Source organism: Bombus pyrosoma, linkage group LG13 (assembly GCF_014825855.1).
Source record: "Bombus pyrosoma isolate SC7728 linkage group LG13, ASM1482585v1, whole genome shotgun sequence".
Lineage (NCBI taxonomy): Eukaryota > Metazoa > Arthropoda > Insecta > Hymenoptera > Apidae > Bombus > Bombus pyrosoma.
Genome location: NC_057782.1, coordinates 10,154,572 through 10,171,901, shown reverse-complemented (window position 1 = coordinate 10,171,901; position 17,330 = coordinate 10,154,572). Strand labels below are relative to the sequence as shown.

Here is a 17,330-nt window from a genome sequence, read left to right as displayed (position 1 = left end):
CGACAAAAATAAAACAGAGACCAAGGAACTAGAAAACAAATACGATTACAAGGCAAACGTTCGTTTAATAAACATACCAAACGGCGAACATTTATTGAACAAACACACCACACTTCGAGTAGCTATTCAACGAATCAATCGCAGTATCGAACGTATACAATGTTTAAACAAATTTAATGGAAGATAAACATCCATCGAGCGAGCCTGTAATGTAACTTCAGAAGATTACAATTCAGTGTACCGAAGAGTTGGTCGTTCAAAGCGCAAAACGATTCAATTATCACCGCATTAAATCAATATCTCGAAGGATAATTTGAAAAACAGAAACAAAAAAAAAAAAAAGAAGACACGAAACATCCATTGAACGAAGCAAAATTAAGAAATCAGCTCACTGATCAAAGTTTATAGTTGCAACTACAAAGCGATTCAATCCCTCTACCTCCATGAATCGATATCAGAAAGGATAATCCACGAAATGGAAGTACAGAAAGCACGAAATATCACGACGGATAAACTAGAATAAAACGAAGATAAAGATAGCACATCGTAACAAGAAACAATTCGCCGATTCTTCTAAATAGTATACATATCATGACGCTTTAAAATAACTCGAGTACTTACTCTCTCAAAGAAAAGAAAAAAAAAAAAAAAAAAAATAAAGAAGAAGAAAGTGACGGGAGAGCTTTTTTTCTTTTTGTTTCATTAAGCCAGACTTCGAAGGATCAATCCAAGTTCCCGATAAGAGTAACCCATGATATAATAAAGAAAGGGAAAAAAAGGAAGGAAGGAAGAAAAAAAAGGGGAGAGGGGAAAAAAGGAGAAAGAAATGTACAGGAAAACCTTACTACGAGTTAGCGCAGTACGGTATCAGGGGAGCGACATGTGCTGTATCCAAGGACTCTGTACAAAGAAGAATACACAAACACACACGCATACACACACATATCTAAATCATACTCACACGCACAGACCTACATATGCACACACGTTCGTTGACCACCGCCCTTTTACACGTTTTATCGGTCTTTTTGACTTTGTAGATAGTGGTACGACTTTTCTTACACATGCCAGACGACGTCGACGACCTCCGGCCTCCGGAATACAGTTTTTGTCTATCGGACACCGGAAGTCATCGTCGTTCGATCACGACTACTGCTAATCTCGTTATTATTATTACTTATCATTACGGTTATATACATTTAAAGAAAAAGAGAAAAAAAAGAAGAAAAGGAAAGAACGGAGACGATGAAAAAAGGTGATAGAGGACTAAATCGAGGAACATACATAGATACACGACGATGATGAGGAGCTCGTAACGTCACGCCGTGTTCTGGTCGGAGCATCGTTTCTTTCGAAATTCCGGCGTGACGTCACCTTCATTATTGTATTTAATAGCATTATAATTTATTCTTGTAATATCATTATCGTTATCGCTGCGATTCCCGTGATCATCGTCGGCCACTTTCAACTTCCCAGCTCCAAGAGGGGGTGGAAACGCATTTCTCTCCCGGAGTTTAGAAACACGACGATCGATGAAATAACAAATTACTCGAGAGAAACGTAATACGAATGGGGGTATTTCCGCGAAGGAACGGACTCGAGGGAGGGTAGACTCAAGTTGCGTTTGCGATTTGGACTGTGGCGTGATGTGGCCGACGATCGTGACGCGTGATCGAGAGAGTGAAAGAGAGCGAGAGAGAGAGAGAGAGAAAGAGAGAGAGAGAATAGAGGCGAAAATGAAAACAAATTGAAAAAATGAAAAAGCGAATTATATATCTATTATTGTATCGAGAGTTGTGCGCTGCGTTTGCGATTTAAGCTAGTTCGTTTGTAAATAAAGACTATTTAACTCTTTGATATCAGTGTCTCTCGATCATTCTGAAACGATGTACGTTTCTGTCTATGGTTCTCTTTAATCCTCTGTAACTGGATACAATATCATGATCAGAGTTTGATATGCTTGCGATAGACGAAGGTTGCAGCGGAGGAAATAACATTTTCGAAACGAAGTCTGATGAATATAAATATTCCAAGTTACCTACGGCGTTATAGAGGATTAAAACGACTGCTGTCCCTGTAGGATATCTTCGTCGAAAAGCGAGGAAACCAGGATGACGGTGGATGAAGAACGCTGGATGGAGTCTCAGAATCTTAATTGGCCATTTCTGCAAGAAACTGCTAGATATTTGGGTTTATAATTGGAGTAGTCGGCCCACGAATCTTTTGATCCTCTTATACTTTTGCTCGCAGCGGAAGGTATCTACTTTAATTTCAGCGGCTTGCGACATTTTCTTTCCACGATGCGTATAAACGTACGAGCGGCCGAATTATGAGACACGTTTCTCCCCTTTCTAAATTGAAAAATTTAATTTCGTAGGAAATTCTGACCGGCATAGCTAGATAACAAACATCAAATCGTCCTCCTCAAGCATTAACCTTTGGATACCACGTGAATTCTCAACTTGTGTCACACCCCATACGTCTCGATTCGTTTCTCGCTCCAAGGCCATTCAGACAACGCAGGGTAGTTGCTCGTACACGAGACACATGCCAATATTGTCCTCGAGAGTGGTTCCCGTGTCCTGTCCAGGACCGAAAGCCACCCTAATACGAAAGGGCGTTGCCCAGGTCTCCACGCGGCAGTTACCTTCTTCGTCCAGCTCGTTTCGATCGCACAGAGAGTTGCCGCAGTGTTCAAGGTTGCAAATTCCGGCCTCGTTGTTGCCAGGCTGCAATAGGAAAATTCGTTGAAACGCGTCAGCAAGAGTCCGGCGTACGGCGACGTGGATGTCTACTCGGTTGAAGAAGAAAAAGGTTAGTCGAAACTCTATGGAAATCTCATTTTTAATTACCAGCATATTTTGTTCATTTTCTTTCCCTTCCTCCTTTGTTAGTATGTTTATTCTATTATTATTGTATTCCATGCAGAATATAATAGCGGAGAAAATTTGTTACACTCTGACTCTCTATAGATATATGTTGTTAATTTTTAATTACTTAAAATTATGATTTTTTTCAAGCATCTTTTTAGACACTCTTGTGACATAAGCACGCGTGAATAATATTTACGACGAGAAACGACGTTTCCCATTTTTCACACGCATTTTTAGACACGTGAGGCGTAATTTTTCGCATTGCAGTGCTTGCACAAGCTCGCATTGTGCCCGTCAGAGCTTTGCTCGTGTTTCTGAAAAATGAACGAAATTAAGAAAGAAAAACAGTATTTCCTATTTCTCTCGCCCTCATCGTGAAAAATTCTCTTCGTAATCTAGATTCTAATGCGAATAATTAAAATAATTGGTGTAATCGTAAATAGCAAAGTAGTTAATTTGCAGTCATACAAGTTACAGTCACGTAATTAAAAACATCGTAAATCTTTCACTTTCAAACATTTTTTACCACAGTTTTTTCTTTCGTGAGATTTAACTAGGTAGCTGATCCATAATTCGTGACTAAAATAAATTTCTCCGAGCAACATTTTGCAGCGTTCATTGTTGCATAGTAACAGTTTAAAACTACAAGACCAGCTGAACATGGAATCCGTTAAAAAAACTCGCTTCTCGTATTAACAAGGTAGTTGCATGCTCGTGTTTGCAACATGTTAGAAACTTTTCAATCGTCCAATGATTTTCCTACTTGCAAAAATTTGTTACGTTCACTCAAGCAAAAGTATCATGCACATCGCGAAATCAATTAAACATAGGATATTTTATAGTATCATTTCGTATTCCTATCTAGTAAACTTAAGATTGTCGAGGCAAGTTCCAGTTAGAACAATCGATGTCGTTCCTTTCAAAGAACAAAGACCACGGAACTTTCGGTCAATTTAATACTTCTCCTGTGAATTATTCATGTCATAAATTCAAGTAACTTTCAAATAGCAAGAAACAGTAACAAATCGTCCGTAAAGGCAAACGATAATTCGCAACACCGAGCAAAACAAGTTTAACAAGTACCGTTTCAGGCCACCGTTACCATAATCGTTAAACTGCAAAATTCGATAGTATAATCCACCGTGGTATCCGCCGAGTCCTTTGAATACTATACACGTTACGCTATATATACGATTTACCAAACCAAAGAAACAATCGAGCCACGATAAAAGTCAGCAAGACGATCTACCAAAGGTGTCGACCTACCAAAACCTAGAACCGACCTTCGAGATGTCTCGAGCTAATCAAATGCAACATCCCATCGACGGTCGCCCTTCGCAAACAAACTAAAAAACATTACCGTGATAAATTCCTCGAAGTCGCAGGGGATGAGCACCCTGTCTCGGCAACGTTCCTGTCCATAAACCGCTCCATTCGACGAACCGACTTCCTGTTCCATGGTATTACTCATGTTCATAGAGGTTCCACCTTCTTCCATCGGATTCGATCCAGATCCCTCGATATCCGTTCCATTCGTAGATTCTGCGACGGTCGTATTACGAGTAGTCGAGTTTGCATTAGGACCCTCGTCGATCGACGATCCGTTCAAATTCGTATTGTTCGTCAACAGCATCCTAGGAGGGCCGATCCGAAAGGAATCGGGTGAACAGGGTGTATAGGAGATTCCGCACATCTCTCTCTCTTGACGAATACACATTAGATAGTCTTGATCGGCCAGAAATCTTCCGTTCGACAAGAAGTTGAATGTTTTCAAGGTGCCGTTAGAACCTTGGAAGTATTGGAGGCAGCCGGTAGGTGCACGCTGCTCGAAATCTAACTGGACAACCCTCATCTCCCACATTCTCGATCGGAGATTGCTAGGTAATCGGAAGTCCAGTGTCAGGGACTGATCGTCCTCGTCCAAGTCTATGTATACTGGACGAAAAGGAAGAAGAACGAGTCTACAAACGATTGTCTTGCTTCCAAAGAGCTTTGTATCGGAGAAGATGGATCGATTCCTTAACGAAACTTAGTCAGGTCTTTCTAACGATATCGAGGGAAACTCATCGGATGGAAAGTATCGTCTTCCAGCGTACGATATCTATTCTTTTTTCGTACGTAGAGCTACAGTTTTGCAGACGAGATTGATTGTCCGGCGTAGTTCGGTGGAAATGCGATATCGGCGAGATTTTAATCGTAGTGGATTCCCCGCAAAGATTAATTACACGAATTTAATTTATCGATCTGAAAACCTTTGATGCAAACTATCATTAAGCAATTAAGATTTTTCATTCGTTCGATCGATTAGTCTCCGATACAAATGCGTAAAGATAGAAGAGAATATAAAGACGTTGATCGCGTGACGATATTTAATTTTTCCAGCGAAATTCTTTTTCTATCGTGGACTTAGAGATATGAAAGTTATAGTTTCGCCTAGTCGCGTGAAATGCCCTGTATATCGCATAACATATCCAAGGAATGGTATAAATTCTTCTCGAATAAAATAATTAATGAAAATTGACCTTAATAAAATTGAGCGTACAACTTATTTGAATATTTCTGAAACTCTTTTCACCGAGAAAACGAGGAAAGAAATAAATAAAAGCGAAGATCGAAGCACGAGATTGGAGCGCGAAATGAAAAGTTTTAACACAAAGCACAAAGGAACTCTTACTTACGATGCTGACCGCTGTTCCAACCGCACATTTGAAACACGCTCCTGCCATTTCTGATTTCCATGATATCTTCGTCACATACGCCAGTCCTGGGGTTGGGTTGACCCTACAACGATCGATAAGTCTCTTGAATGAACAAGTCGTGCAGTAAATTGCGGTCGATTTTTATCAGCCGATCAACATACACGCGTATAGCATGCTATTCGAATATTCGAATCAGCCAGTACATCGTGGCCGTCTTTGGTTCGCCATCTTCGTCGTTGAATCGAAGAATTCGAAACAAATTAATCGTCGTCCATAAATTTTTCCATCCGAGTATTTCCAATTTTGTTAAATAATTTGTTTCGTTTTATACATTTTCTCACAAGCATCTCGTTTCTCGTAATAATTATACGCGAAACATTCCAATGAAACTTTTGCTACTTCCGTTAATCGATCACAGTAAAGTAATGGTGGAATACTACGCATTTATCTTTTTCAAAAAAAATAGAAAAAGTTAATAAATCTAGCCAGATAATGGCTATTTCAAATTTCATCGCTTCTCCTATGATGTCCTGTTAACAAGTTTCTATACGAACGGGAAAGTGCTGCGATACACTCGCTTCAACTGGTTACTACAACACTATGTCGAAAAGAATGTAAAGTTCAAATCGCAAGCCGCTACGCTAGTACACGGTGAAGCTACGTTGGTGTCATTAACCCTCGGGGAACATAGCATAACCACCACGTACTACCAACGTACAATTATACTCTTTGCAATCTTAATTTTAATCTTCTGTATCGTACATTTTGTCTGGCAGCTTCTGTAGAATAACATCCCCTCGTGATATAAATCTAAATTACAAAGTAAAATTCTTCCATACAATAATCGTTGTTTCTCTTAAATGTGCATTATAATTTTATTGCGTGATCGTGACACCCCCATCATGACACCCCATGATCCTAATAAATATAGTTCACGTTTCGATATTTCAAAATTATTCAAACGAGCCATTGCCTTGCTAAATCATTTAACGATCAACGGAAAAACTAATCCCATTTCGGCTACACGAGGATGTTCCCATCGTCGGGATTACCACGGGAAACACATACTACAGCCGTAATCGGCATCAGCATAAAACATACCGCATCTCGACTGGCAAAGCATAAAAGAAGTCTCTCGAAACGATAGCTTCACCCTTAAATAACGCGAGGTTTTAAAAAATTCATCCCCCCTCTCTCTCTCTCTCTCTCTCTCCGTCGACCTCCATCCTGTCTCGCCGTCGACGGTTGCCCGGTTAATTTAAAACGTGGTAATCTTACACGTCAACGTAGATGAATTTTACAAGCGTGCCTAGATCCCCTGGAGACACTCATAAATGTCAACGGAGGGACGCTAGCTGGAACAGGGGAAACGTAGATATATATTCGGGTTACTGAACTTTTGCTTGAGTTCTCAATTATGGGTCAATAGTAGCACACGCCACCGTTCCTGTAGAAGTCGTGCTGCGTGTCCTGGCACTCCAATAGGTTAGCTTTTTGACACGAACCAACAACGATATCCAAGGGTGCGAGGCGTAGCGGAGAGAGACAGAGGTTGTAGTGTACAGTATGAAACCGTACATGGTGGGGTGAGATCGTAAATGCGTAGTATTCCAGGGGTTAATATGCCGTTAGTGGAGCAAAGAATGACAAAGAGCTGCGTGGCTTACTATGTTGAAATGGACGAAATCGATCCTGAGCTGGCTGACCTGCCTATCGATCTTCTGCACGACTACTGAACAGTTCATGGGCCAGTCAATGAGGTTGGGGAAACCAGGGCTGATCACGTAGGTCAGATTATTCTGCACCTCCTGCTCGCAAGTTGTCGTGACTTGTGACAGGGGAAAAAAGGAAGAAATGAATAAATCGCAAGGGGAACAGACAAACAGGGGAACGAAGAAAGCAACGGTTGGAGAAAGAGAGCGAATCGCACGAAGGTGGAATCGGCGAAGTAGCGGATATACACCGACAGCCAAGCTCTATTTCTACGCGCACGATAGAACTTGGTGCAGCATAAAGTATCTGTTGTACATTGTGTATATCGATTTGAAAATATCGATCGGGTTTTCGGTGTGTTACATAGCCGGAAAACAACGAATTCGAGTGCGTTCGTGCGGTGAGAAACCTTGTGTTCATCGTACGATGCGTTGATAACGATTCTTTCATTCTCTCCTTCTGCCGTGCCATTTTTAAATCGCTTTCATACCAGGTGAATCGTCCAATTCGCTGGTGACGGCAATTGGCAGAGATTCGGAGGTAACGACGATGAGCAAATAAATTCGTCGATTTCGACCGCTTACTTGGAATTCGTTCTCTCTTCATTTGAAAGAAATAATACGGTATAAACCAAAGGAAATAAAAACGGGCACGTGAATGTTATTTTTTGGCATAATGTACTACCCTAAACGATTTAATTAGGTATATTTTTTATTCCTTGGTGTTATAAACAAATTTTCCTGAAAAAGAAACAAGTAAAAGATTGATACTGTCGTAGCTATTTAACGGTAATTATTCGAGTGCCTTCACCTTTTTACGTGGTGTTTTTTTACGGTGAACAGATACGCTGGTATTTTTATTGCCATTAGGATTCTGCTTGATAACGGGTAAAAGCAGTTACTATACTCCCACAGCAGGGAAACTGTGATAACGGTACACGAATGAATTATGACGCGTGGTACGATACGCGGTACCTGTTTACGTGCGAAACAGGATATAAATTAATGCCAAGAAAGCAGCCGAAACTCGTATGTGGATCAATGGCTGTAGCGGGAAATCGAATAACAGGTATCGGGTATTTTTCCAATCTCTTCATACGCGAGTACGTCGAGAACGACACGTACAAGATATGCGATGTTCAAATCTTGATCTGTCTGTAACGCGAAATATCTTGATCCTACTGCCTGACTACTGAAAAAGGTAAAAATGGTTAATCAACCTTGGTCCTACTTTTGGCTGGCGCGTAAATTATAACGTCGTAAATAATTCATGAAGCAGTGAAATTTCGGGTCAAACAAATATGGAATTCAATATTTATCCAATTTATTAATTTATTATTAATACCAATACAGTTTACTAATTTATTATTAATTTAATTAAATATCTTTTCAAACGTTATACATTTAGCAACATTTAAGAAAATCATTCGTTTAAAATCTTGTAAAATGTAATTTACTACGTAAATTGAACTTTCAATAGGCTTACATAATGAGCATATACGGTAAAATAGTAAATTTCATTCGCGTGAGAAAAAAAGCTTTGTGCGATAGACTGTTAATGTTACTGAATGTGCTTGCACCGTGAAAATATTCGAGCTGCATCGATTTAAGCACCGTTAAATTGAAATAAATGAAAATCCAAAATCCAACATGGGAAAATTATTGTAGGGTGGAACAAATACAATGCAGATTATAAAAATAAGTAATAAACCGAGAAAACGAATATTTATTAAATAGAACAGGAAAATTGAAAGACGTAAAAATTGAAATTATTCGTTCCACTTCCATTTCAAACAAGTTAATATTTTTCATTAACCTTCTACTCGCGCGTTCCGTCATTTTTTCAAAAAGTTATCCAAAAACCGATCGTTCAGAAATTGAAAACGAGCATTTACGAAAAGTATCGACAAGAGAGAGAAAAGTGTACGAAAGAAATTCTTCATTCTCAAAGAGGAAAATATTTCTCGATAAAAAGAAATATCTCTGGATAGATGGAACAGTCGTGTAATTAAGATTTAACCCGTACGATGAATATGATATTCATCGGAAGAGTTTGGTGGTTCGAAAACCACTCGCCGAGAATTACAGCGGGTCATTCCAAGAAAGTTCGAAATTCCAGCAAACTATTTTTGAGGAGGGGGATTATTAATCGCGGTGTGACGGTCTCGTAAGCGGTCCCAAGCCCCGATAATGAGTTCTCATTCAGCCATTCAGCGGTCGTTTTGGAGTCACGGTGGTTCTATTCAGCTGGCTGCAACCCCGAGGAAATGGTTACCAGTTTCACGCAGACGTTTCTCGCCCATCTTCTCTCTCGGAAAACAACCAGTGGACAATCTTGAAAAATTCACGGAGCGGTGTCTCTGTGGCCGAACGATGTCTCGTTAAACTCTTAAGAACCTGACCGTTTTATTATTTGTATTCTTTCATTTCATTAGTTGCCTCATTTTTCGTTTCTTCTTTGTTCCTTCTTTTCTTATATATTTTATATATACATTATGTATATAAGAGGACAATGGAGTTATTACGAACAATAAAAAAATTAAGTGAAATCGGTGGAACTTGTAAGAGAGATGATAAAGTTAAGAGCGCAATTGAATTGTACAGAGACGTTTGTAAGAAATACTTTGTTGGGATAAAAGGAGAGCTTGGATGTAGGGATTTCTCGTAATTATTCTCTACTAATCCTCGTTAAAAGTCATTAATTAGACTAAAAATTCATATATTATAAACTATGTAACTGCGAATTTCATTTCGTTGCCATACACAACAAAGTTTCTTCGAAGCATTCGACTTTCTAAAACAAGACGTTATATCAAAATAACGCAGCGAGAGTCTTTTATTTTCAGTTTATAATATTCTAATCTAAAACCGCTTCTAGCGGATATGTTCTGAAACACACCAGACTCGCAGATGAAGAACGGCCTATCTGGTAATCAAGGCCACGGCGTTCGGAAACTGATCGAGGGTACGTACTCGTTTCTACGCAACATATTCCATATGCATCGCTCGACGTAAAACAGTTACTCCGATGGTCAAGATGTTAGTGACCGAACTGGTTGAAAAGCAATAATTCCCGAACGAACTGTTCTCCGACCGATAGGATAATTTCCCTCTCGCGTTAGGTCGATTTACAGAGACATAAAATTGAAGAACATCGAGATCTAGTGGAAAGATTGTATCGTCGCGCTATGTTTCTTACGTAGAATCGTTAATGAACGGCGTACTATCGGAGATGCAGGATTTCCAAAGTGTTTCAAAATACTCAGGCTGTCCCGTTGCACCTTGACCGTTATAAGATGTTAAGGAAAGTTTTTCGAATATTTACTTCACTGCTGGCTGCAATATTATCTTTACGCGATCAATCTGAACGCGCTTTCGATAGATATAAATACGATATGTAATACAGCAGAGAAATATTCAGATTGCGAGAGAATTTCATGGAGCGAAATTGATGTAAGTACGTTAATATATTCGATGACCGAAAATAAATTTCATAGACCGAGCACGGAGGATTTGGAATGCGCTGGGAACTTATGAATATTTATACAAGCTTGAGAAATTCGGGGTCGGGATGTCATTTAGGCGACAGCCTTCCTGACTCGACTACAGTATTTCTATAATATTCTGTTTTTCTCCTCTTGCAATGATCGTATCATATTAGATGGATATATCGTTAAATATCGTAATATCGTGAAAATATTTATATATAGTTTCCCGAAATATCGAAATCGGGGAGAATATTTATTCCCGTCGATATACTATTCCGCTATTTAAAACTGAAAACAAAGCACGAACAGACTTACATTGTCGAATGTCTGAGCGATATTATTCGATATCGCAATGCAGCGATCTTCGAAAACATTCAAATTTTCAGGTCACCGAAGTTTCCTCGTCGAGCTCGATTTAAAATCAATATATCACGGTCTACAAGACGATATGAACTACCACTTGCAAGCATTTCATGCGCTTCGAAGACGTCGGTTATATCGATAGAAAAACAAGAACGATTCAATAATTTATCACGGTATCGTAGAAAAAAGATAATTCGGTTCTCGAAATCGAGTGACCGAGTCGCATGATTGAACGAAAAAGAAAAAAAAAAAATAAAATTCAAAGTGTTTTGCATGACACGCGTAATGTCAATTACAATGTAAATTATAAAAAATGTTTGCAGTAGGTTGTCGTATATTTTGCCGAATCACGAGCATGTAACGAAGTTTGCATAGGATGCGGCGCGAGGTATCCGAAAGGTTTTCCTTCCGTATCCAACACAATATCGTCAACGAAACACGTCATGTACGCAACAAGAAGAGTCTATGCAGTTATCAAGTTATCCTGAAAGTAAGCACGTGCACACAATAAAAGAAGTACCGGCGTTTGTTTCACGAGTTTGCTCACGTATCACGTTCTCCTCTAAACGAGCAGCCGCTCTTCCGTAAAACGCTATACACATTTGATACGCCGAGTCGCCGAGCAATCGATCTGAATTCTATCAAAATGATACCGAATAATATACGCGATATATGCATAGCGTAAATATAAAAACCCACCTGCGCGTTTCTAGTAATTGCAAACGCGAAACCTCACTGCAACGACTATTGCGTTATTCGAGAATTCCCTCGTCTTACCGATCGTGTCCGCCTTGATTAATTCAGGTACCGTCGTGGTTCAATTTAAAATCCGATTCCTCACCAAGATAAAACTCGCAAGGTCTCGAGCGAATAGCTCGAGCGAGAACTACTTGTTTGTAGCTCTGGTAATCTCTATGAAAGTACGAGAAAAAGACGAGAGAGAGAGGAAAAGAGAGAAGACCGCGAGTTTCCTTCTCGCAACAGGATCTTAACGGGTAATCGACCGACGCCTTCGAACGCCATCGTCGAAAAAGAAATTGGCGGAAAGATTGGACGAAACGCGACTTGTTATGTGGGACGCGCGACCGAGATGGCAACCAATTAAATAACTGTATAACTTGTGCCGTACGTTCTTCCTTGGAGTTTGTAGCAAGTGTTCCTCTCGTTCCTCCAGTTTCTCTCGCGTACTCTTTCACCTGTTTCTTTTCTCTGCACGCTCGGAAACGGAGGCGCACGTTCCTCGAGATCGTTCCTTCGGACGTGCACGAGGTCTCCGTGATACCGTTAGCTAAAACCGCCGCACGATCTAACCGAATCGTCGACGACGACCTTCGAAACCCGAGAGCAACCCGATTAATCTGAGGAATGGGACCTTTACAGAGATACTTGTTGAGGGAATCTGGGGATAAACACCGAGTAATCCGTTGACATCGATGTAATTAATTGGACGTCGCTTTAGTTACATGGCTCGCGTTATACCGACTGATAGATAGGAATATTTAACCTTCCGTTGCGACACGCGACTTACAAGTATCTAGACGATCGGTATCACTTCTGCGATATTGTTTAAGAATGTCGATCTCTGTGCGAAACTTTAATCGAACGCGTTCGAAGGTAATAGAGTTATTTATGCAGAAAACGAATGAATTTCTTCCAAATCGGGAACACAATTTTTCCGCTCCAGCTTTTTTAACGCTTGACGTGAAACAACGATAATTCAAGCGATTTAGTGAAAATTATCAGATCCTTTTTATCAACAGCGGTATTAAATAATAGGATTAAAATCATATATCTCGTCAAACGACGTGCGAAAACATCGTGTCGCATTTATCAATTTCGTTCCCCTCGAGGAAACCATCTTCCCTGTCCTTTTTTATCGTAAATTACGCTACATTTCGTGTTTATATATCATGACGAAAGTTTCTAACCTGAAAGTGGTTAAAATCTTTGGGCAAGTTCGGTCTATCAATGTTAATAGAAGAGCTCATCGCGTGGTAAAGTTTCGTGCACGATATCCGCGAAACGTTCATGCGAACCGAGCATGGAACGCGTAAGTACTTTCATATCGAAGACCGAGCAATTTACGATTGACAGAACACGACGTGGATGGAAACAGACGGCGTAAATCGGATATATATCATTTTTGTTCAGACTCAAGTCTACGTAACCGTATTGCAAAATCTGTACCGAGAATTAAGTCGCGTGTTGCTCGGTCGCACGTGTAACGGGACTTGCGAATGTTAAAACGTAGCCGACGTTAAAATTCAGTGGACACGGTTTACACATGGCAAATTGTACCAAGGCAAATATCGAACTAAATATGTTTAGAGAAAAAGCTTGCTTTAATGGTATCGCTTTTCTAGTAAATCGACGGTACAACGCCGTTATTAACAGTTTTTTATCGGATTAACGGAAGAATCCAAGAGCTGTCACGATGGACATTGCCCGTAGAAAACGTTAGAGAAAAATCTTAGAAAATCTTACCCTAGGGAATTTTTTCATTGAACACAGATTTAATTACTCTCGTTCGAATACCCAACTTTGTATATTCTCACGAGCAGGACAGGCCTTTCATCCTTTGAAACTCTTGAAAAGAAAAACAAGTAGAAATATCTCCACTTGAAAATTTAACGATGTACCCTGGACGCGTATCAACGGTGCGCTGAAAAATGACGTGGTGTATAAAAAAGAAAGAAGAAAATAATATACAAAAAAAGCAACGAACAAAGCAAGGGGATGAAGAGAAAAAGAAATTAATTGCACGGGAGAGCAACGATCGTATCAACAAATTAGCAGTCACGGGGAACGGGCGCAAATCTCCGGAAATTTAAACACGTTCACGCACCGATCCTGTATTTCCCGGCTATAAAACTTCCACCACGCGGAATTTATGAAACGTTCGCACACTGGCTGAACCGGGAATAACAGGTCATAGCTTGAAGGTACTTACATATGCAGCATACGCCGAAACCGAGCGCGCACCGTCCATTCGACTTTCCTCGTTGAATGCGACACTCGTACGTGTTCATGCATATGCCCCGTCGTCGTTTGTCCTGCGATAGACACTCCTCTTGCACCGGGGTGGGAAAGAAGTTCAGAACTACAAGGGGATTACAAAGGAAAAGTCGAGCAAGATAACGAAACCGAGATAGCAAACCGCAAACTGGAGGAACACTGTCAGTAACGGGATAATAACACGGTCAGCTACGAGACCTTCAGCGAGATTTTCATATCTTTGACAAGAGGGTAGAAGAAAAATGAATGCCAGTGAACGAAGTAATTACGAACATGATTTATCCTTTCAGCGGTATGGCTGTGCATGTACAACCCCGCAGGTATCTTTTTCTCTTCTGTTCTCTTTCCTTTTTTTTTTTTTTTTTTGTTAAGACTATACTATTCAATATTATTTTTAACATTAGGTTAATTATATTTAAGAATTTGGTCAAGTTCCTTATTTCCACTATACGAAAGATATATCCTTTAATGCCGGTTCTATCTGGGCCAAATGGATATCGGTTCATTATCTAGTGAGTAAAGTGTGATGGATTTTTAGTCTGGAAAATCTATTACTTGTCGAAATTTTGTAGTTAATTTGATAATATGGAAGGACTGTAATATACGAAGAGACTAAGTTATTCCACCGTGTCTGCCGCTTCGTCATCAGGATCTTTGGTATGCGATTAATTAAATCTTCGTAGTGATGATTATTCGTGGAAAAACGTTAAGAAGATCTACCAATGCTACCCCAGTTTACGGTAGGTACAAAAGAAACTGGTTTGCCAGCGTTGAAACGTGTTTCTTTCGTCCTTGCAATCTGAAGAAAGTATAGCGATGATAGGAAAAGAATGGAAGGAAGAAGAAAATAGAACGCTGGAAAGAAAGATCTGCTTTTTTAACCCATTCGCTACAGCTGTCTCTGTGGAAAAGCAGTCGCACGATACGTCTGTACGAAGTTTATACGTAGAATGTGACCAAAGTTACTTTTATTTCCTGTAATGTTAAGCAGTGCAAGGCAATTCCAAAAATTTTCTTTCGATATCTCTCTCTGCTTTCTCGCACGCTGATAAGAGTTTGAATAACCCGTTCAGACGAGCGTTCGAGTATTACGTTAAGTATTTCATCACGAACAGTGGTGATTTAACGCGAACAAGAAACGTTTCCTCCGCGTTACATTTGTAATTCATGAATATTGTAATTAACGTTATACAGGTATCACACCTACGCGTGGACTGTGTGACTCGACATTCGAGTAGAAACGCATTTTGTTCAGAGTCAGAGCAATCAACACACGATGATGAACACGCAATTACCGCAGTAATTAATTCGTCGGTCTTTGGTTTCTCCGCGGTGGAAGGACTATCGAGTTACTCATACTTATCGTTACTGATTGCCAATTAACGCTTTGCGGGCTACACTCATAGGAATTTGCATAAGTAGTGGGATTTGCGAACTAGAATTTGACGAAATGTACGGGATAATCGGCAAAGGCTAGTATCATCGAATTGATTCATTCGATAAAACATTTAATTCTGTTAAATATTCCCGTGTATTAAAGATTAAAGATCCCTGTGAATGTTTAACTAGCCGGGCATCAAGAAAATATTTTAATTCAAATATTAAATTTACGCGTCGTATCTCGCGTTTATTTGTTCTGTTCCTGTTTAATAACTCTGAATATTTTAGCTATGATTATAATCATTACGGAGCAAGTGATAACTAATTTACTTATAAATATCAAAGCTGATTTTAATGATAATATTATACCCTGCATGTATGTATTTTAATCGTCGTTGGATTAATTTTCGAGCGACCAGCGAACACATATTTAATCTCTATAAATAGAAAGTAGAATAAAAGCTCTACATCTATTTCGATAATCAAATTTTCAATGCTATTATTGTAATTTAAATATGACGAATAAGGGACTATATTGAAGATAATATAGAGAATCCGTAAAGAAAGAAAGAGAGAAAGAAGGAAATTCGAGTGACGAATTAACTCGCTCGCGATCATTAACCGGTTAACGGATTCATTTTATTTGTGAGATTTTCGTCACCGTGCACCACGATAGAATGCCATCTCTTTCCAAAAAAAAAAAAAAAAAAAAAAAGCAGTTCCATTTTTGCAAACACGGGATGTAGCGTTGGTCCGTGAACGTCTTGGTGGACGCTAAAGAAACACGAAACGGCACTCCGAGAACTTACCCCTGGAGATTGGGTTTCCGCTCAAATCGAATCCATCGGAAGGTTTCTCGACGGTTTGGCCCGGCCAGAGATTCAAGCCGAGCAACGACCATTGCTGCGTGTTCGATGGAAAAACGATCAGAGTGCAAACACTGGACGACAACCACGACAAAACACTCCACTTTGCTTGCGACGCGAACGCAACGTTTGCGAGTAAAATCAATCGAAGAGAATAGATCGCGAAGCATCTGAGGATCATGTTCGACATCGGGGAGCGCGCATTCGCGCGTCTCGCAACAAGGATACCTTCAAAAGTACATCAACGGAAGACGATGACCGACTGACTGGCCTTATAACAAGCTGCTCGGATACGGCAACACGTGTTGGACCCCTTCTGCTACGGTTACTATTGCCGCGTTTACCGCTACCGATCCCTTTGATCGCCAACATCCTCTACAACACACCGGATCTCATCGATTTAACTCGATTAGATCGATGTAATTACTTATCTACCTTCGAATATAATATCAGCCTAATATTAAATCAACCTATTTTTCTGTCATACTTAGTGTGAATTTAATTGGGATTTTTTTTTAATTAATTCCAACTTGCAAAGCAAATGACGAAGCGCCGTTTTTCCAAAGTTTCCTAATTTTCATCAGGAAAGATACTCTCCAGCCGGCCCGGTAAATCGTAAAACTTATTACTAACGTCTTTCCGGAAACTGGATATTCTTCCAATTTGTTTTACCATTTCCTTTCAATTTATTTTTAATTCCTTCCATTAACTAAGGCATCCTAATTACGATGTTTCTTCAAAGTTTTTCAATCTCCTTCGGATTTTGTTGGAGTAACTCGGTTTCGATGCTTGGAAAATACTTTTAATGCGCGCAAATCGAAACGTCATATTTCATGGCAAATAAATTCGAATAATTCTGTATCGATAAATATCGTGCAGAGATTTATTTATTGAGACCCTTAACGCGACAGAGAAAGGTTACAAAGAACATTTC

General features: G+C 39.7%; 1 protein-coding gene across 1 annotated transcript; it reads right to left on the bottom strand.

The window, feature by feature from the left end:
- Window positions 1-2,501: 2,501 nt before the first annotated feature.
- On the bottom strand, window positions 2,502-16,637 carry LOC122574090. Its single transcript, XM_043741232.1, has 6 exons — window positions 16,340-16,637; window positions 14,086-14,235; window positions 7,240-7,400; window positions 5,552-5,654; window positions 4,234-4,808; window positions 2,502-2,729 (listed from the first exon to the last, which is right to left on the bottom strand). Exons 1-6 carry the CDS (start codon window positions 16,584-16,586, stop codon window positions 2,511-2,513), a joined length of 1,455 nt encoding a protein of 484 aa, XP_043597167.1. The 5' UTR covers window positions 16,587-16,637; the 3' UTR covers window positions 2,502-2,510.
- Window positions 16,638-17,330: the final 693 nt, after the last annotated feature.

Coding starts and splice junctions, on each gene's coding strand:
- LOC122574090 (XM_043741232.1), bottom strand. CDS start 16,586: ATGTCGAACATGATCCTCAGATGCTTCGCGATCTATTCTCTTCGATTG. Junction 7,401..14,085: donor TTTCGGCGTATGCTGCATAT/GTAAGTACCTTC, acceptor CCCTGTCACAAG/TCACGACAACTTGCGAGCAG. Junction 5,655..7,239: donor ATTTCGTCCATTTCAACATA/GTAAGCCACGCA, acceptor CGATCGTTGTAG/GGTCAACCCAACCCCAGGAC.